The sequence below is a fragment of the Zootoca vivipara genome, chromosome 2, assembly GCF_963506605.1.
Source record: "Zootoca vivipara chromosome 2, rZooViv1.1, whole genome shotgun sequence".
Classification (NCBI taxonomy): Eukaryota; Metazoa; Chordata; class Lepidosauria; order Squamata; family Lacertidae; genus Zootoca; species Zootoca vivipara.
In genome coordinates this window covers 63,650,411-63,671,791 of record NC_083277.1, presented here as the reverse complement: position 1 = coordinate 63,671,791, position 21,381 = coordinate 63,650,411, and the positions used below count along the sequence as shown (strand labels likewise).

At 44.0% G+C, this 21,381-nt stretch overlaps 2 protein-coding genes across 2 annotated transcripts in view; both read right to left on the bottom strand.

Moving 5' to 3' along the window:
• The window catches only part of CAMK2A (calcium/calmodulin dependent protein kinase II alpha), a 114,273-nt gene that overhangs the window by 30,569 nt on the left and 62,323 nt on the right, over positions 1–21,381 (bottom strand). Inside the window, exons 4-8 of the mRNA XM_035105659.2 lie at positions 14,222–14,276; positions 12,733–12,798; positions 10,898–10,970; positions 8,188–8,290; positions 263–346 (exon numbers count right to left, since the gene is read on the bottom strand). Of these exons, the coding sequence (XP_034961550.2) occupies positions 263–346; positions 8,188–8,290; positions 10,898–10,970; positions 12,733–12,798; positions 14,222–14,276 (381 nt within the window). The remainder of the gene's footprint in view (positions 1–262; positions 347–8,187; positions 8,291–10,897; positions 10,971–12,732; positions 12,799–14,221; positions 14,277–21,381) is intronic.
• On the bottom strand, positions 18,640–20,260 carry LOC132591724 (uncharacterized protein K02A2.6-like). Its single transcript, XM_060271636.1, has one exon. It carries the CDS (start codon positions 20,242–20,244, stop codon positions 18,985–18,987), a length of 1,260 nt encoding a protein of 419 aa, XP_060127619.1. The 5' UTR covers positions 20,245–20,260; the 3' UTR covers positions 18,640–18,984.

Here is a 21,381-nt window from a genome sequence, read left to right as displayed (position 1 = left end):
GACCCATGGCAGAGGATGACAATGACTGCTCACATCCTCTTTCATGATGTGCTACTAGAATTCTGTTTCCTGTAGAGCTTATCAGTCCACTGACACTAGTTCACACAGCAGCACTGACATATCTCAGAGGTAACCAAGCCCTGTGAACAAGCTAAACTGCACACAGTACGAAAGAAGGTGAGAGAATCACAGCAGCATCCATATCATTTCTCAAAACTTTTATTTTGCTGTTTAGCCACTTTTGAAACATAACCTCACTTACCACATGCCCACAAGTCCACAGCTTTGCCATAGGGGTCCTTTCGGAGCACCTCGGGCGAAAGGTAGCCTGGAGTACCTGCAAAACCTAGTAAGGCAAAGAGTTACAATATGCAGCTAGTTACACATCATGGGGTCCAGCAGAGTCTGCAGCAAAAAGCACAAGGCAGCTATCAGTCAAATGGGAAAAGAGAATTGCTCTTTAATATTCCCACCAAATACATACATACATACATACATACATACATACATACATACATACATACATACATACATGCTATCCTGGAGCACCTTTGCTGAAAATCACTCCTAACATCTCTGATTCAAGCCTTCCTGTGCTTGTAGAACTATTGCCACAACCTCACTGCCCATCCACAAGAGAAAAGTGTAGGTAGTCTTGTGGTAACCTGATATTGGATTCCGGGCTCAATTCAAAGTGCTGGTTTTGACCTATAAAGCCTTAAACGGCTCAGGACCGCCTCTTTCCATATGAACCTACCCAGACCCTGAGATCATCTTCTGAGGCCTTCCTTCGTGTGCCCCCTCCTTGAGAGGTTCGGAGGGTGGCAACATGAGAATGGGCTTTTTCTGCCATGGCTCCTCATCTATGGAATGCTCTCCCCAGGGAGGTTCGGCTAGTGCCTTCATTATACACCAGGAAAAAACGTTCCTCTTTAACCAGGCATTTGGTTGATCCGATTTACATTCTATGCCATGGTTAGGCAAACTAAGGCCCGGGGGGGGGGCCGGATCTGGCCCAATCGCCTTCTAAATCCAGCCCGCGGATAGTCCGGGAATCAGCGTGTTTTTACATGAGTAGAATGTGTGCTTGTGTGCTTGTATTTAAAATGCATCTCTGGGTTATTTGTGGGGCATAGGAATTCATTTGTTTGTTTTTCAAAATGTAGTCTGGCTCCCCAGAAGGTCTGAGGGACAGTGGAAAATGCCCCCCGCTGAAAAAGTTTGCTGACCCCTGTCCTATGTCCTTTTAAAATGTGTTTTCTTTTGGGGGGTGGTATTGGGTTGTTGTTTTTATTTTCATTAGGTATTTTGTGGTTATATGTCTTGATTTTATTCTGTGAACTGCCCTGAGACTCCTGGGTATAGGGCGGTATATAAATTCAATAAATAATAATTATAATAATAATCTTTAGAAAATAGTCCAAAGGGGTAAAGGTAAAGGTAAAGGGACCCCTGACCATTAGGTCCAGTCGTGACCGACTCTGGGGTTGCGCGCTCATCTCGCATTATTGGCCGAGGGAGCCGGTGTATAGCTTCCAGGTCATGTGGCCAGCATGACAAAGCCGCTTCTGGCAAACCAGAGCAGCACATGGAAACGCTGTTTAACTTCCCACTGTAGCGGTTCCTATTTATCTACTTGCATTTTGACGTGCTTTAGAACTGCTAGGTTGGCAGGAGCTGGGACCAAGCAACGGGAGCTCACCCTGTCGCAGGGATCGAACCGCTGACCTTCTGATCAGCAAGCCCTAGGCTCTGTGGTTTAACCACAGCGCCACCTGGGTCCAAAGGGGAGGAGCCCCCAAACCAGCCCCATAAGAACTCAATGGCCAGCTTCACAGCTATCTCTGACACCTCCGCAATGCCTTTCACTATGTTGGATCTACCCCTGCCTCTCCAGAGGGGGCAGAGACACTCCCTCCATCACCTAGCTCCTGGAGGTACCAAGGGAGGTATGAACAGATGGGAGAGATCCTACCTTCAAGACGGAATATTAGGTTGCTTGCTAAGGAGCGGAACCACTCACTGCACTAAGTTAAGCCTGCCCCATATAAAAAGGTGTATAGTAGAAGCCATACTAACAGGTCGTTGAATTTTTGTGAGGATTAAATAATAATAATAATAATCGTAAACTGATGTAGAAAAGTGGAGCATTGAATTTAACACTGTAAAATGAGAAATCAAAATGGACCTGTTTGTTTTCCCCTAGTGTCTACGCAGCCCTAGTTTGCCCCTCAGAAAATAGGCTGCTGCACCATCTAGGACAGCATTTTCTGAGCTAACAGAAGGATCTCTTCTAGCCTTGTTACTGAGATCCTTTTGGGACTTTCTGCATGCAAAGGTTTGTGCTGTGCTACTGAGTTATGCCCCCTCCCCTAACAAACTGCATCCGCCAAAATGTATTTGTGGTTTGAGAAATTATAAATGGATTCCCTTAACAGCCTATGTCTACAGCTCAAAGATAAAATAGCAATGTAAGTTATGATGACCTTAGTAAGCTACATTTATAGCTGCAAGTTATCATGAGTTCATTAAACCACATCTAGTACCCAAGTAGACTTTTTAGAAAATGCAATTAAATGGCTAAACAAATTGAAGATACTGTATCTTCACTAACTCAGTAAAAGAAACCTCAGGGGAGAAGAACTAATATAGTTTAGCTAAACATATTGGCCATCATAACTCAGTTAAGTCAGGGGACTCTGCGTAGTCAAAATCAGGGTGGGTGGCATTTTTAGAACTGAAGACTGTATTGGAGCAACTGGATCTAAAAATGCTTTGTATATTTGTATATTTCAGCTACACAAAATCATCACACCTTTCACACAAACGGCAACAAACGACAAATGGTTGGTGTGTTCCGTTTCTTTCAGTAATATATTTACTCAGCCTCTTACAAAGCATGACAGATTGCCGTTTTGGGGGTTTGCTTTCTCAGCCTTTAGTTTCCAAAAGCTTATTTATTTATGGAACTAAGGTGGCTAGAACATTTCTCAATATTTTTTACCAAGCCTGCCAGTCAGCCATATAGGAGTTCCAAAGGGACCAGATATATGGAAACATGGGTCTTTTGTTTACCGCTGAATCGGAACAAACGTCAATCCATGGAAAACATGATTGGCATTTGTTCTTCCCCACACCTTGATCTCGCACACGTGGCAAGGAATTCCTTAACCTAAGCCAGAAAAAACTGGGACTTTGAATGCCACATCACCATAACTCTCAGACCCTTCCTTCTCCTCCTCCTAGCCTAGAGGTTCTTAAATTCTTAGTTACCATTGGCCAAGATTATAATCAAATGCATCAACCACATCAAATGTGCTCCCACGCCTAATTAGTAATAAAATTGTACTGTAATTGATATGCCTGGATTCTGCAGTTGCAATTAATGAAGGCTTCCTGGTCCGAGTGTACTTCACTGATTGCACCCATACTCAGGCACAGATAGGCTGGTGCCTGTTGCTTTTAGCAAAACATTTTGCTCCTTTCTGGGAGGCAGGTGTTCCGGGAAGATGGAGTGTATAGTGGATCCCACAGGAGTCCCCCTCAGATATTTGTAACACGGCTGCAGGTTATCATGTTCCTATCTAATATGTATTTACACTGCATTAATTATGGTGCATTATCCCATTTAGAAGTGCAGCAATCGTGTTCCATATTTTGATTATCAAATTGAAGCTTAATAAGCTGAGATATGAACAAGCCTCATTCACTTCCATGCAGCCCCTTCACGCCTGCTGTACAAGGAAAGAAGCTGGGAAGCTGCAGTTAACCATAGCTTCCCTTTACAACACAAATGTCTTCTAAGTAAGTCAGTATATGAAGCAAGGTTTAAAGGTGGCTACCAGATTAAGTTGGCTTTCTTTAAGAAATTACTGTATTTTAATATTTCTGTTGGAAGCCGCCCAGAGTGGCTGGGGAGACCCAGCCAGATGGGCGGGGTATAAATAATAAATTATTATTATTATTATTTCATGGGAACCATTAATCACAGCTTCATGGTTCTAATGCCATATTTGCACAGAATGCTAAGCCATGGTTTATTTAAACTGTGCTTTGTTTAAAAAAAAAACTACAAGTTAAGCACAAGTTGTCCCACGGACAAATCAAACAAACCATGACTTGCTTCTCCCAAGCTCTCACACCATGCCTTTGTATTTTGGTGAGTGCCCTGGGTGGGGCAGACAAACAAACCATAGTTAAGGAAAGGTGTTGGGTTTACACACAATGCCAAGCCATAGTTAAAGTTTTGTAAGTCAATGACAAATCATGGCTTCAGATCATGGTTTGTTGGTAGTAAACAAACCATGGCTAAGACATTGGGCAAGGTTCACACATAATACTAAGACATAGTATTAGCATCACATGTCAACTAGGTCACAGGGAAGCTAAAGTTAGCTGTGGCTTCATGGCTAGTTTGCCCATTTGTGTGAAGAGAAGAACAAATGTGCAGATGTAGGAAGCTCATTTATATACTTCATTGGAGGTTTTTAAGTAGAGGTTGGATGGCCATCTGTCATGGATGCTTTAGCTGAGATTCCTGCATTTCAGGGGGTTGGATCCTTGGGTCCCTTCCAACTCTAATATTCTATTATCTAATTCTGTGAATGTGGTCCATGCATTATATTTTTATTGACAAATAGAATGATACATGAACAGGCAGCTGTGCTACTTTGAACCCCTCTCTGTTCTACATATTGTGCATGACTATCTACAACAGCCCCTTCATGGATCAATGCCTTGTCGTGGCGAAGGGGCTTGAATAACTCAGAGAAGCTATGAGCTATGCCATGCAGGGCCACCCAAGATGGACAGGTCATAGTGGAGAGTTTTGACTAAATGTGATCCACCTGGAGAAGGAACTGGCAAGCCACTCCAGTATCCCTGCCAAGAAAACTCCATGGACAAAGACAACAGGCATATAAAAGTTATGACGCTGGAAGATGAGCCCCTCAGGTCGGAAGGCGTCCAACATGCTACTGAGGAAGAGCGGAGGACAAGTACAAGTAGATTCAGAGCTGATGAAGCGGCTGGGCCAAAGCCGAAAGGACGCTCAGTTGCGGATATGCCTGGAAGCGAAAGGAAAGTCCGATGCTGTAAAGAAAAATATTGCATAGGAACCTGGAATGTAAGAACCATGAGTGGAGGTAAGCTGGATGTGGTCAAAAATGAGATGACAAGAATAAATATCGACATCCTGGGCATCAGTGAACTAAAATGGAAGGGAATGGGCGAATTCAGTTCGGATGACTATCATATCTACTACTGTGGGCAAGAATCCTGTAGCAGAAATGGAGTGGCCCTCATAGTCAACAAATGAAGCAGGGCAAAGGCTAATAGAGTTCTGTCAAGAGAACAAGCTGGTCATCACAAACACTCTATTCCAACAACACAAGAGACGACTCTACACATGGATATCACCAAATGGACAGCATCGAAATCAGATTGATTATATTCTCTGCAGCCAAAGATGGAGAAGCTCTATACAGTCAGCAAAAACAAGACCTGGAGCTGACTGTAACTCAGATCATCAGCTTCTTATAGCAAAATTCCAGCTTAAACTGAAGAAAGTAGGAAAAACCACTGGGCCAGTAAGATACAATCTGAATCAAATCCCTTATGAATACACAGTGGAAGTGAGGAACAGGTTTAAGGATTTAGATTTGGTGGACAGAGTGCCTGAAGAACTATGGATGGAGGCTCGTAACATTATACAGGAGGCAGCAATGAAAACCATCCCAAGGAAAAGGAAATGCAAGAAAGCAAAATGGCTGTCCAACGAGGCCTTACAAATAGCGGAGGAGAGGAGGCAAGCAAAATGCAAGGGAGATAGGGAAAGATACAGGAAACTGAATGCAGATTTCCAAAAAACAGCAAGGAGAGACAAGAGGGTCTTCTTAAATGAGCAATGCAAAGAAATAGAGGAAAACAATAGAAGGGGGAAAACCAGAGATCTGTTCAAGAAAATTGGAGATATGAAAGGAACATTTCGTACAAAGATTACCATAATCAAGGACAAAAGTGGTAAGGACCTAACAGAAGCAGAAGACATCAAGAAGAGGTGGCAAGAATACACAGAGGAATTATACCAGAAAGATATGGAGGTCTCGTACACCTCAGGTAGTGTGGTTGCTGACCTTGAGCCAGACATCTTGGAGAGTGAAGTCAAATGGGCCTTAGAAAGCATTGCTAATAACAAGGCCAGTGGAAGTGATGATATTCCAGCTGAACTGTTTAAAATTTTAAAAGATGATGCTGTTAAGGTGCTACACCCAATATGCCAGCAAGTTTGGAAAACTCAGCAATGGCCAGAGGATTGGAGAAGATCAGTCTACATCCCAATTCCAAAGAAGGGCAGTGCCAAAGAATGCTGCAACTACCGCACAATTGCGCTCATTTCACACGCTAGCAAGGTTATGCTTAAAATTCTACAAGGCAGGCTTAGGCAGTATGTGGACCGAGAACTCCCAGAAGTGCAAGCTGGATTTCGAAAGGGCAGAGGAACCAGAGACCAAATAGCAAACATGCGCTGGATTATGGAGAAAGCTAGAGAGTTCCAGAAAAACGTCTACTTCTGCTTCATTGACTATGCAAAAGCCTTTGACTGTGTCGACCACAGCAAACTATGGCAAGTTCTTAAAGAAATGGGAGTGCCTGATCACCTCATCTGTCTCCTGAGAAATCTCTATGTGGGACAAGAAGCTACAGTTAGAACTGGATATGGAACAACTGATTGGTTCAAAATTGGGAAAGGAGTACGACAAGGTTGTATATTGTCTCCCTGCTTATTTAACTTATATGCAGAATTCATCATGCGAAAGGCTGGACTAGATGAATCCCAAGCCGGAATTAAGATTGCTGGAAGAAATATCAACAACCTCAGATATGCAGATGACACAACCTTGATGGCAGAAAGCGAGGAGGATTTAAAGAACCTTTTAATGAGGGTGAAAGAGGAGAGCGCAAAATATGGTCTGAAGCTCAACATCAAAAAAACCAAGATCATGGCCACTGGTCCCATCACCTCCTGGCAAATAGAAGGGGAAGAAATGGAGGCAGTGAGAGATTTTACTTTCTTGGGCTCCTTGATCACTGCAGATGGTGACAGCAGTCACGAAATTAAAAGACGCCTGCTTCTTGGGAGAAAAGCAATGACAAACCTAGACAGCATCTTAAAAAGCAGAGACATCACCTTGCCGACAAAGGTCCGTATAGTTAAAGCTATGGTTTTCCCAGTAGTGATGTATGGAAGTGAGAGTTGGACCATAAAGAAGGCTGATCGCCGAAGAATTGATGCTTTTGAATTATGGTGCTGGAGGAGACTCTTGAGAGTCCCATGGACTGCAAGAAGATCAAACCTATCCATTCTTAAGGAAATCAGCCCTGAGTGCTCCCTGGAAGGACAGATCGTGAAGCTGAGGCTCCAATACTTTGGCCACCTCATGAGAAGAGAAGAATCCTTGGAAAAGACCCTGATGTTGGGAAAGATTGAGGGCACTAGGAGAAGGGGACGACAGAGGACAAGATGGTTGGACAGTGTTCTCGAAGCTACGAACATGAGTTTGACCAAACTGCGGGAGGCAGTGCAAGACAGGAGTGCCTGGCGTGCTCTGGTCCATGGGGTCACGAAGAGTCGGACACGACTAAACGACTAAACAACAACAACAATCTACAACAGAGATTATCAAACCTCACCTAGCAGATTTACAGGATAGTGCAATTATATAGCTTTCCGGATCTTTAATGGCAAGCAACACATATCAGGTATACCTTTGATGTGATCCAAACCAGAGTGTCCATAGAAGAAAAATAACACAAACCATGCTTAAGGCAAGCGTGGCTAACTTGTGGTCCTACAGATGTTGTTGTACTACAACTCCTAGCATCTATGACCCCCACCTCTCTGTGTAGTGATAGTTCTAAAATATTCAAAAAAAGGAGAATATGTTTTGGTTGGTGGTTATTTGGGTTTTTTTCCTGAAGTACTAACCACTGTCATACACATACTCTGCAGCAGAATAATCACCATGTTTATGGTTTCTAAAGCTTATACAACAGACATGTACACCATACTTGGCTTAAGTTCCTAAGATCCTTAAAATATTCACAGCAGTTGAGTCCCTTGTTACAGGAGCGTAACTAGAACCACAGAAGCGTTACACCCATGACACCCAACTTTCCCCCACTCACCAAACCAAGCCTGCTGCTCCCCTTCCACTTCAATGGCAAGGCCAAAGTCAGCCAGTTTTACAGCAGCTCCCTTCAGTTTGGATGCCAGCAGGAGGTTCTCCGGCTATGGGAGGAATCGGTTAGAGGATAAACATACAGAAGCACAACTCTGAAGTACCTGTCAAATCTGCTTAGCCCTCTTCTAATTTCTGAGTCTTTAAAAAATACCACCTGCACATTTTCAATTATAACCATGCTGGTTAGAAAGCATGTCTGTGGTAAGGTTACCAGACATCCCCATTTCCCGGGGACAGTTCCCGGATTTACAAATCAGCCCCCTGACAAAATCCATCTATTTAGTAGGAAGTTGAAAAGTGTCCCTGGATTCATTGCAAAAAAATCTTGTAACCTTAGTCTATGGTGCAGCCCTCCTCTCTCTGCCCCACGCTCAGCAGAAATGCAGATACCTATGTACCCCACTCCCCTCACCATGGTAAGGCGTGGTATGCAACATTATTTATTTCCCTCAAGACTGCTTCCTGGACTTTCACTTGTACATTCAAGCACTAAACATCAAGCCCAGGGTGCTTCAGTGTGAATTAAAACAAAACTTGAATGCTCAGAGCTCTCCAAACCAAGTGAATGGGTGACCAAACAGCAACTGCAGTTCCAAGTGAGTATAAAGTGATGCAACATGGGGCAAAAAATCCCCCTAGAAGCCTACTGTCACCAATGGCTACTAGTTATGCTCACTATATACGCTGATTCCAGGATCAGAAGCAGTAGTATCTGTCTGAACTCTAATTGGTGGGGAACAACCAGAGGAGGGGCCTGTGTCCTATTTATGGGCTTAGCACTGTGGAAAACAGGATGTTGAGCTATGGATGCTTTTGGTCTAACCCAGCAAGTTTCTTCTTATGTACCAGCTTCTGTTCTCTCCTGGCCACTTAGCGGGAGCCCTGTCACATGGCTGCGTGGGCCATTTTTCTTGGTAATGAGTGCGAGCAGGGAGTTAAGCAGCACTTCAGTAGGTGGGAGAAATATAAAGGGTGACGTGTATTCTGGAGGAGGGAGAAGAAGCAGCGAAATAACAGAAATGAAACGTGTGTTTCTTAAAGCAACATGCAAAGGAATCACTTATGGTGGTGATTGCAGGTGCGGACAAGGATTTGGAAACAGGACATTCAGGAAGGGCTGTCTCTAGGGGCAACTGCCCCAGGTACTGAATGTTGGATGCCCTGTACTTGATGGTGGCAGCCACACAGTCAGCATGCTTGAATGCCTGGCCAGCCCAGCTACCTTCCACCCAGCTGGGTACCTTCTCCACTTCCTCCCTTCCTAGAGCAAGGGAGGGAGGGAGGTGGTGAAGGAGGTGGCAGAGGCAAAAGGGAGATGAAGGCAATGGGGAGAGCCAAAGGGTGTGGTTTTTCCTGGGCGCTGCATCCCCTAGAATGGTCCAACGTTCACATGTCACAAATGGGTTTTAAAAACTTACTGGATTTTCCCTGGAAAGGATTAAACTGTGGGCGGGATATGATGCCAACAACATGGCATGCATGCTGTGAAAATTTTGCGTGCATGGTGAGCTCCCATCCCATAATAAGCCAGCCCACAGACAGAACAACTCCCTAATTAGTGAAGAGGTAGCTCATATGGCTGGCTGTTTTGGCAGACAACAGTGTACTAACAGGGCTGTCAGCTGCACCTCAGGACCTAGGATTGCCAACAGCACTGATTGAAGAAACATGGATCAGGTTTTCTTCTCTGCTCGGCTGCCTGACTCCCAGATCACATTCAGCAACCATGTTATTAGTGCATCCACTATAGAGAATTATCATCAAGTTGCATGCTTACAATAGTAGTCGCCAGCAAGGAAGCAGCTGGCTGGCTCAGTAATCCCAAGGCAAACAGCAAAAAAACGCCCCCTGGTTTCTTATTGAGTCCCAGGTACAAGCTACTTGTAGTCTGTTGGTTTTCCCCCAGTGAGACACAAAACAGACTGAATCTTCTGACTACTGCTTATGTCCAAATGAGAAAAAAAATCTTATTTGGAGTGGGAGGTGGAATACTAGGATGGTGATATGCCTCAGCTAGCATCTTTTGGCCAGATTCTGACCATGCCACGTGGTACTCATTTGGCTCATGAGCAACTGCAGAAATGTGGGAAACTGAATTTAAGATTGAGAAAATGAGAAACGGAGAAAACAAAAACCGACAGATCTTTCCAACCCTACCTTTGGCTTAGAGCACCCATAGCTTGAAGTATTCTTGGATACACTTACATTTTACAGCTGGCTTAATTAGGAAGGCAGATTTAAAACTGGAGGTGGCCACCTGTATCATTTCAGGCTGAGGGGAGGTTTCACATGATTGAATGTTCCTTCATAGTACCAAAAAAGTCCCTCCTTACAGAAAGCAGGGTATCAGCAAGAAGGATTTTAATCAAGCCTTCTCCCTGATATGCTAGTTTTCTATAGACAGGGATTTGTTTTCAGAGGAGGAGCATTCAGTCCAATGTAATTAGAAGTTCATACAGCTCCAAAAGTTTGCTACGTCTGTGAAAACTAGGACCTATGAAATCTACAGACTTCAACCACTTAACAATTCTATTTCTATCGAAGATATGCTATCATCTACTTTCTATCAAAGTAAGTTAACCTGGGTATGTTGGGTGTAGGAGTGGGCTGCAGAAGGGATACACTTTTAGTCTTACAGTTTATAAATATTTTACCTTTAAATCCCGGTGCACCACACCCATCTGGTGGCAATGTAAGACAGCTTCCAGGATCTGTTGAATGCAGTGACTAGAGAGAGGAAACACAATCACATTACCTTGGAAGGGGTTAGGAGATGGCTTGAGGCAAAGTTTCCCAGCAGTGTCCTGTCTGCACTGCTATCTTTTTGCCATTTCCTATTTCCCCATTCCCCTTTCCTGCTAGCAGCCATGAAGAATGGCTCGGTGCCTTTCTCTGCAGAGCCAGGCTTACCAACGGGACAGGAAATGAAATAGCCATTGTAATCTGATTGCCATTGAAACTCTATTACAGTAGGGCATTATTGGAGGCATTGAGGTTCTTCCGTGAGAGGGAAAAAAAGAGAAAAGCTGGTTGCTTTATGAGCATGCAATGTTGCAAAAGCTAATGAGCAAAAACCACCGGATTGGTTTCTCACAGAAATTATGGCAGTAGATGGGGTGGCAAGTTCATGATCACTTTTATCATCTTGGTAGGTCTCACTACGACAGCTTGATGAGACACACACATCATGTTGCAGGCATGTGGAAAACAGAAAATGAAGGCCCAGGTGCCAGAACAGCTGTCTGCAAAACGAAATGGCTCTGTTTACATTTTTGGCAGATGCTAATAAAGCAATCGTTTATAATGTTCTGGGCATACAGGAAACTTAATAAAAGCTGTTTGCTAAGAAGCACACCAAGCTGATAGTCTAATATGCCAGGGGCTTGTAAGCGTGTGTGTGGTGTTAAGGTTGCAAGTCTATGCGTACTTACTCAGAAGTAAGTCTAGTTGAAGTTGGTGTGACCTATTTTCAAGTAAGCATCTTTGCATGGCAATCATCATCTTACTAGATTAATTCATTGTCCCACAAAGCCAAAGAATCACCCTCCACCCCAGCCCAAGAGTCACTATCCAAATTAAAAGCTGGCAAAATTTCAATTAAGGGCATTTCAGGGCAACCTGCTTGTTGAGGATGCATCCTGATTTATTCGCAGAGCTGGTTATTTGATGAGCATTTGTCCTACAATGCTGGTTATTTGATGAGCATTTGTCCTACAATGCTGGTTATTTGATGAGCATTTGTCCTGATACATTTGTGCAGAGGTTAGATGGCACTGCATCAAAACAAGTGCCATTTTTCACTTTCCACTGTATTTCCCAAGCACTGGGAAAGGACCAGGGAAAGACAGAGGCTGCCAGTGCTGAAAAGGGAGCAGATTTGCCTGAGATCAGAGTGAAAAGGGCAGTTGCAGTGTCTGTTTGTATAGCTGCTCCCACTGCAGCTGCCCATATCAAGAAGGAGGGAGCAGGGCCAAGAAGGGCTGGTTAAGGAGGTTTCATGGGCCAGATGCAGCCCGTGAGCCATCAGTTCCCAGTCCCTCACCTAGAATCACACTGTATCACAGATTGTGCCTATATTGTGACTGTATGGGCAGCTGCAATGACTCCACTCCCACCCCAAAACAAGGCACACACCAGTACTTTTTCATGTACCTTTGCTGGCCCTTGATGTCTGTCATTATGAATCTTACTTTTATCTGGACTACTGGCTGCCTTTGGATTTTAATTTTATTGTATCTATACTGCATATATGTACACAAACACACGGACACACACACTCTGAATATGCACTGTATTTTGTATTGTTATTGGACACTGCCTGCTTACATGACAGGAAGCATAGCATAGCAATACAAAAAGATTAGAAGGCAAAACTAATTGGTGACAGAGACAGAGATAGCAGCAGGTTCTCAGCCCTGTTGCCTGCCAGCCTCAGAGATGAAGTGTTGTACAGTTTTTCCTGGCACTTTATTCTTTCCCCCATACCCACCTGGCATCTGCTTCACTATAGTATTCTCTAGCAACGATGTCCTCAAACAGTTCTCCGCCTGTCACCCTGTGAAGAAATTAAAGAGGAATCAGTCCCAACTCCAGACATCCTCCTGCTGAAAGGGATGGAGGAGAAAGTCAAGGCAGTTCACATTTAAAGGGGAGAGTGTGCCAAACCCGCACTTTCCCAAGTAACACACAAAACAAAAAACCATCCTTTGAAATGTACACTTCTCTGAATTTTGCAATGCAGTTCTGCATACACTGGGGTATTAGTGGCAATGTGATAGTAAGAGATGTTTGGCAGTGGAACGGACTCCCTGGAAAAGTGGTGGGCTCTTCTTTCTTGGGGGGTTTTAAGCAGAGGTTGGATGGACATCTGCCATGGGTGCTTTAGTTGAGATTTCTGCATTGCAGAGGGTTGGATTAGATGACCCTTGTGGTCCCTTGAAATTTTACAGTTCTATAATTCTATTGTTCTACCATAGCTAGCAGTGCTATTCACCCTATCAGATTTTTTGACTCATTCTGCAAACTGTAGGACTGTAATTCTGGAGGAAATGATGAAGTGGGCTATCACCATTTCCCCTTTGTTATCTTAATATCTTGCCTCGTGTGGGCCCTATGCTAAGCATGCAGAACAGCAATCCCCTCTCAAGTGACCTTGCCAACCTCACTACTTCCTTGCCAGCCTTCTTAGAATTTCTAAGTGGAGCATTCCTACTGTGATTTTGCTTGCTGGATAGGAAGGAGAAATTAAGAGCAGCCTGAGAAGGAACAGGTTGGAACAGGAAATGTATCAGCGCTGTCTCGGATGCCAGACCCCTCTGTCTCAAAGGAGTAACAAAGAAAAACTACAGCGCCAGGCAGGATCTCTTAAAGGACTTGGAGAACAGTGAAATAGCAGCTGGTCCTCCAGGGACTTCACATTCAATATGCTAATTGTTGCTCTAAGAAGCTTGAAGGGCTGATCTGCATAAAGAGCAGTGCTAATTCTCTTAAAGCTGGATGCTGCAAAACGCTTTGTGAAATTCAAGCCACTTAGCTGCTCTGCTTTCTAAAAGGGTTGGACACAAGCTACCCAACACTGATATCCAACTGTGATAGGGCACCAACTTAACCTGGAGACAACTTTTAAGGAAGTTGAAGGTTGTTTGGCAGAGCCATTGTAGTCTGTGATGTCCTACATACCAATTTATTTGTCTCTTGTCAAATGGGTTTTGCAGGGCTTTGACTCATTCCAAAATATCTGTTTGCCTCGTGATGGTAGAGAGACAGAAAATGTGTGCATGAGGCATGTGGAAAAATGTCTCTATCACACCACATTCACCTTTCAGTAGGTGGGTGGAGAAACTCTATTATCAAAGTCCACTTTGGACTGAGTAGCTCTCAGACTGTGTGTGTGTGTGTCCTGAGATGGTGGAGAGATAGTGATTCACAGAGTACTTAACGTGCATATGAAGATTGATTCATGTCCTGCCATTACTTACAGGTCAAATATCAGGTAGTGGTGTGCCTCCTCTGATATGCTGTCATGAAGCCTCACTGCAGAGATGAAAATGGAACAGGTTACCAGCCAGAATAAACTTACTATATTCAGAGGTAAATCTACTGGTCTTTCACCTTGGTCCATTGAGCTGAAATACTTCCCTAGTGCAATGCAGGCTGCAAGTGTATGAAGAGGAACCACACTTCACCTCACCTATATTCATGTATGCGTTTATTTTCTGACATTGATAGCCTTTCCTCCATCACTGAACCCAGGGTGAGATCCATGTGGTTCCCAGAGGGCCACCGATCGAGGCACTTACCAGACCCAGGCCCACTTAGCTTTATCAAAGTGGCGGCCTCATATACCTTCAGAACATGTCCTGGGACCCTTTCCCATCTTGCCATATATTCAATACTTCAAAATGTTGAAAAGGAGGTAAACCTTCTGCAATGTGCATGCACCCAGGGAGTATCTTCCGATCACTGAAGTCATATTTACTGACCTTGGCAAACGCTGCCATTTTTCTGCTGAAGGTCCTTATGACTGCCAGACCATCAAGTAACAGAAACAATAGTTTTGATATAACACAGAAGAGGGAGAAAAGAAACAGTGGATTTCAATGGAAAGAAGGCAGACTGCGGGCTAATTCATGGAACCTATTGTGTGTGTACCCAGATGTGGGTTGAATGGATTTGCATTTCAGCTGAGGATGTGCTAAAGTGCTCGTTTGTTTGTTTGTTTATAATGTGCCTGGATTACTTGTCAGCCTTAAATAGTGGAGCCAAGAATATTTTTTTTCTCCATTCAGCTCACTGATGGCTAACTGGATAGTTGGACATGCAATGAAATGATCAGGCAGCTATGCCAGGGACTCTGCTGCCGTTTGAATCCACCATTCCCCATATCTCATCCATGTTCAGGGAAACAACAGATGCTTATTGTAGGATTGGTGCATCTCATGCATACAAGGTTGGGTGGGTTTTTTTTTTACTGGATTCATATGAAATCATTGTCATCAAAATGCCTGTCTGTATTGTTTTCTTCATTAAATTCAGATTTACCCTTTCCATGTAAATTAGATGCATTTTTTTTAAAAAAATCTTGCCAATGCCTTATGTGTATGATATTTCAACAAGACCCCACAAAAAAACCACATCATTTACCTCTAACTGCTAGATCGTGCAGACTCACAACAGGGAATGGATGACAGCATCTCACTTTGACTATAAACTTCCCTGAGGCTTTGGGCTAGCCATTGCTAGAATGAGTCAGGCGTAGCTTGGGAATTCAAAGTTTATACAGTATTCTTTTAAGAACTGGGCTGCAATTCTATGCAGTCTAAAACACCAACATCCAACAGATTTCCATTTTAGGATTAGGGTGAAAGCTGAAATTCTTCAAAGGGAAAAAACAAATCACATGATTGACCAAAGTGGTTCTTCCCACTATTCAGGAAGAAGAAGGAGTCTCAAAGCCGCTAACATTCTCCTTTCCCTTCCTCCCCCACGACAAACACTCTGTGAGGTGAGTGGGGCTGAGAGACTTCAGAGAAGTGTGACTAGCCCAAGGTCACCCAGCAGCTGCATGTGGAGGAGCGGAGACGCGAACCCGGTTCACCAGATTACGAGTCTACCGCTCTTAACCACTACACCACACTGGCTCTCCATTCAGGGTTGTACAGGGTTGTACAGTTAGAACCCAGCAGGTAATAACAGCCAGTAGATCCCCAGCCCAGGTGACAGCAACCTCTCTATATCTCTCTTCACCCTGCTCTCAATGCCTAATATCTTCTTCATATCCCCGTATCCCAAAGATTGCTGTCATTTTGGTTGGCTTGATAAACACAGCTTCAAAGGCAGTCTTGCTAAGACAGTACTCTGGCAGGCAGGGCAGGGTTTCTCCAGCAGCTTGGCTTGGTGATGGCATTCCCTGTGACCTTTTCCCTCCTTACTGGGTGCCAGATATCAAATTATCCTGGCATCCTCCAAGGATAGCTTCCATAGCCGAGGGAACACTCCTCCTCCATCATCCAAAACTCGAGGCAAAAGACTGGGAATGGAATGAGAAACATGCTGAAACAGCCTTGATGTTCTCTGTGTGAGACTTCACACATACAACTTTCAGGGTATCCATTCTATATTTTTCACAATCTGGAGGCTATGCTTAAATTTAACAATTATATTTTTTACTGAAGGCTTGAAAGGAATATTGCTGCACCTTTAAGGGTTGCATAGAAGAGACAATTTCACCAGGTTTGCCTTTTCTCATCAGGGAAAATACTGTGATTCGGGGGGGGGGGCTTAGAAGTAAAAATTGACAAGAATTATTACAGTCAATTTCCATAGATGTAAACTTGACAGAAATGGGTATTATCCTCTGCAGTACAGCCTTTGGACTACTGCAGCCTAGATTAGCTGCTGAAAATGTGATTAGTCAATCGTTTGGGGTGTCACAATGCCATTTAGATAAATGCACGTTATCAAAATATCCCTTGACCCATGCATATTTAAATATTACTATTTAATCTAATCTCAGTATGTTCTAGAATGACTAGATATTTCTGAAAAGTGTGTGTATGTAAATGTATATTCCCAATGGTGGGCAAAAAAATGGAGGGAGAAATGAAAGAGGGAAATGGGTTTATATGTATTTATGAAAAATCTAAGCAAAGCAATTTCAGCTACTGAAATTTTAATCACAACTTCTGCATAACCTTTGGAAAATATCCAGTTATCTGATTCCTGCTATCACCAGAAAATTATTTTGTGCTAAGATACATTTCCAAGTGTAAGAACAATCTAACAATCAGCTGCAAGAAGGCTGGGAAGACAACCAAAGAATCCTTAACAAGCAGAATATGAGTTGTTTCATATAATAACAGAAATCGTTATTATGAACAGTCAGAGGAAGGGATCCACATAATTTAGAGGCATGCATGTCATTCTTGATTTTGAAGAAGATAACCTCTCTACTTCCCATATTTCTTTAAAAAAATTAATATTTCCCACTAGAACATAATTCCAAAAAAGGCCAGGATAAAGAGGATACTGATGTTGCCTAATGAAAAAATGTTTTTAAAAAATAAAATCAAAAAATTCACAAGTCATCTTCTCACTGCAAAATTATTCCATTTACAATATAGGCGATAATAGTTTCTTATAGGATTGTTTTAAGGAACACTGAAATACTACATGTGAAGTGCCAGTCTGAAGTGATCTATAAATGCCCCGAATACAAGTTTCTGGGAATCAGAAGTGGAGCAAGTGCCACAGGAGCCAACTCCTAGTGACCAAGGTCCCTTTGCCCCCCCCCCATAAAATATTTGAGGGGGCCAGGGGCCCCAAAAGTTGAAGGGAAGTGCCATTTAAATGGTGTGCATGTGCCACATATTGTGATTGATTATGCAAGGCAGAGCTTACTGGGACCCCCAATACTTTATTCAAGTCGGCACCCTGGGCGAGTGCCATTGCATTCAAGTCCTGCATGTGGGCTTCCTATAGGTATCTGGTGAGAACAGGATGCTGGACTAGTCGGGCCACTGGCCTGATCCAGCGTGGCTCTTATTTTGTCCTCATGTCTTGTGTTCTTAATAGATTACATGATGAGGAACAATGACATATGAGCAGAATGCAGGACAAAGAAGAAACAAAGCGCCAGTACCTGAGAGACAGGTAGGTAGGGCAGAGATGAGAGAAGAATAAAAATCTGCCCTCTTGTTGCTCTGGCAAGGAGTCTTTCTTGTATTACTTTATGGTTCCCCTTGCAACAGTTTATCTTTGTCCCCTTGCAAGTTTGACACGAAATTTATTTTTCAAAGTTATCATAAATACATCACAACCTTTATTAAAATGTTAACATCTAGTTTTGATTTGCACTGAACTTGCTGTGAGATTTATTTTGGCATTTTCATTCAAAATTATCACATCATTATTTCAGAGAATGATGGGTTTTGCTATGCTTGAATGAATCTTTTCTTTCTTTCTTTCCACCTCTGTGCATTTGAAGATTTGAGGCATGGCCATTACTCCTATCTATTTGTTTTGTTTTTCATCTTTGGCTTCTGCATTTTGCTGCTAACTTTCAGAGATATGTGCTTACCCAATTTCCCTCATTTGTGCTAAAAGTTATTACTTCCTCTTTTTTTGTTGGTATTTTGATAGAAATGTTAATAAATTTATTTAAACATAATGTTTCCCCACCACACCTATCATTTGTTGTTGCTGCTTTCTAAACAAAACAAACAAACCTGTACGAGGCCAAACAATGAGAACCATGCTTCATGTCCCTTCTAACTCTACAGTCTATTATTCTAAGTCTAGTTTGGTCTTCAGTCATGGCTGAAAATGCGATGAAGTCTTCCTCTATATACCTCCACTGAAAGGTAAGTCTTGATCAGTACTGTTGTGACGTGGGGTTTGTGATTTCAGCTCTCTTGACAAAACATGCTGGAGACAGTTCTCTAGTAACAGCTCTTTATTAAAGTGAACAAGACTGAAGACTGAGGAGAGGAAAGCTACATTTATAGGGACAGGGGACTAGCTAGGAAGGGATACATTTTGGAGGGAACAATATCAAGCAATCACAGTGCTGCCTTTTGGAGGAAACCAATAAGACAGAGGATCCAAATACAGCAGCTTAAATGAACCAATAGTAGCTGTACCCTCTGGAACCAAAAGGCAGTTACTTTATCCTAATGCAAATACAGACAATAATAATACAGATATAAAATCCTTTGACTCAATACACAACACCCCTCCCCCCCTAGTGAGCACAGCAGACGTAATCCCTCAGGTACTGTGGGGTCCTACAACTTCTACCTGATCTCCTGACAACAGGTGTTGCAGGTTCTGGATTGGGTGTTACCTGTGGTGGAGGGGCTGCTATAGGGGTTTCATCAGGAACAGATGGAGTCCCAGACATCTCAGGGTCCCCGACCTGTACCTCGTCATCATGAGGACTAGCAGACCCTGGTTCATTTGCTGAAGCCCCTGGTGACTGTACCTCTGGACCATTTTCACTCTGGTCTTGCAGCTGTGCGTCATTAGCCAGGGATGAATTATCTGACTCCTCCCTGCTGAGCGCCCGGCGCCTCAGCTGATCTATATGTCTCTTCCAAACTTGCCCATTTTCCAAGGTCACATAATAGGACACAGGTCCACTAGCCCGGGTGATCACACCGGCCACCCACCGCGGACCTCGTGAATAGTTCCTCACCCAGACCAGATCTTCAGGGGCGAGATACCTTGTTGTGTCAGTCTCAGCCTGGGGGGTTGCTCTTGAATTACGGTTTGGCATTTTATCTGGGTGGACATAATCCAGCACCGTTACCAGTCTTCTACCTAAGAGCAGCTCGGCTGGCGACTTGCCCGTCGCAGTACACGGCGTCGCATGCTGCAAAAATAACATTCGCGCAATGCGAGCCGACCAGTTACCCTCCATTAAGCGCGCAATGGATTCTTTGGCTGTTCTTACCATGCGCTCAGCCTGCCCATTGGAGGATGGGTGAAAGGGCGCGGATGTGACCCCTCTTATAAAGTTATCAGCCAAGAATGCCCTGAATTCTTGGGATACAAAAGCTGCCCCATTATCTGATACAATGGTCTCAGGTAACCCGTGGGTAGCAAACAGCTGCCTCAACACCTTGATTACGGCAGCTGATGCCATGCTAGGGACCATCGCCACTTCTAACCATTTGGAATATGCATCAACGATAACCAAAAAGACCTTCCCTTGGAATGGCCCAGCAAAATCTATGTGCAGCCGGCTCCAGGGAGTCCTGGACTGCTCCCACCAGTGGACTGGTGCTCTGGCCACTTCTGGCCGCACCTCTTGGCATGCCTTGCATGTTCGTACCCATTGTTCTATGTTCTGGTCCATTCCAGGCCACCACACATAACATCGGGCTAGCGACTTCATCCTGACCATTCCCGGGTGTCCCATGTGAAGCGTCTCAAGAACCCTGTTTCTCAGTGGTGCTGGGATTATCACCCTATCTCCCCATAGGAGACAACCCTTATGCATGGACAATTCGTGCTGCCTTGTCGCATAAGGCCTGAATTTTTCTTCATGCGGACCACCTGGCCACCCCCTCCCCACCCAAGTGAGCACACGGGAGAGAACAGCATCTTTCCTAGTTTTCTCAGCTATATCCGTAGCTGTTACAGGAGCCCCCGGAAGTGTTTCTAGCATCATAATGTGCTCCGCCGGAGCAGGATCCTCATTGCTCCCGCCAGGAAGGGGCAATCGACTCAGCGCATCAGCATGGCACAACTGTTTTCCCGGCACATGGGTCAAGGTGTACTGGAACCCATTCAGGAATATTGACCAACGCAACATTCTGGGGGAGAGAATTTGTGGCGTTTGTTTGTTTGGGTTGAACAACCCTAACAGTGGTTTGTGGTCCGTTTCAATGGAGAAATGGCGACCGTACAAATAATCATAGAACCTTTTGATTCCGGACACAATAGCCAGTGCCTCTTTATCAATTTGAGCATAGTTGCGCTCTGTGGGCGACAACGTACGGGAATAGAAAGAGATGGGCTTTTCCGACCCATCCGGTTCCCTATGACTCAGCACAGCCCCCAGACCGTATTGAGAGGCATCACATGCCAGGACCAGCGGCTTTGACTCATCATAATGAGCAAGGACGCTCCTGCTACTCAGCATTCCTCGCAAGGAGTCAAAAGCCTTCTGCTGCTCCCGCCCCCATCGCCACACATTCTTTTTCTGCAATAGTCTATGTAATGGTTCAGCTACCGAAGCTTTCTGGGGTAAGAACGAATGATAAAAGTTAATAAGTCCCAGGAATGACTGCAACTCCGTCTTGTTCTGTGGTCGTGGTGCCTCGATGATGGCCTTAATCTTAGCATCTGTGGGGTGGATGCCTGATGCATCAATTTTAAACCCCAAGAAATCCACAGTTGGCACCCCAAAACTGCATTTTTCTTTTTTCAGTTGCAACCCCACCTCCTTGAACTTGAGCAACACTGCACGGACACGCGCAACCAGTTCCTGTGGGTCTTTTCCAGCAATCAAAACATCATCAAAAAATGGCAAGACCCCCGGCAGACCTCTTAACAGGCGTTCCATGAGCCCTTGAAAAATCCCTGGGGCCACACAAACTCCGAACTGTAATCTGTTAACTCTGAACGCCCCTTT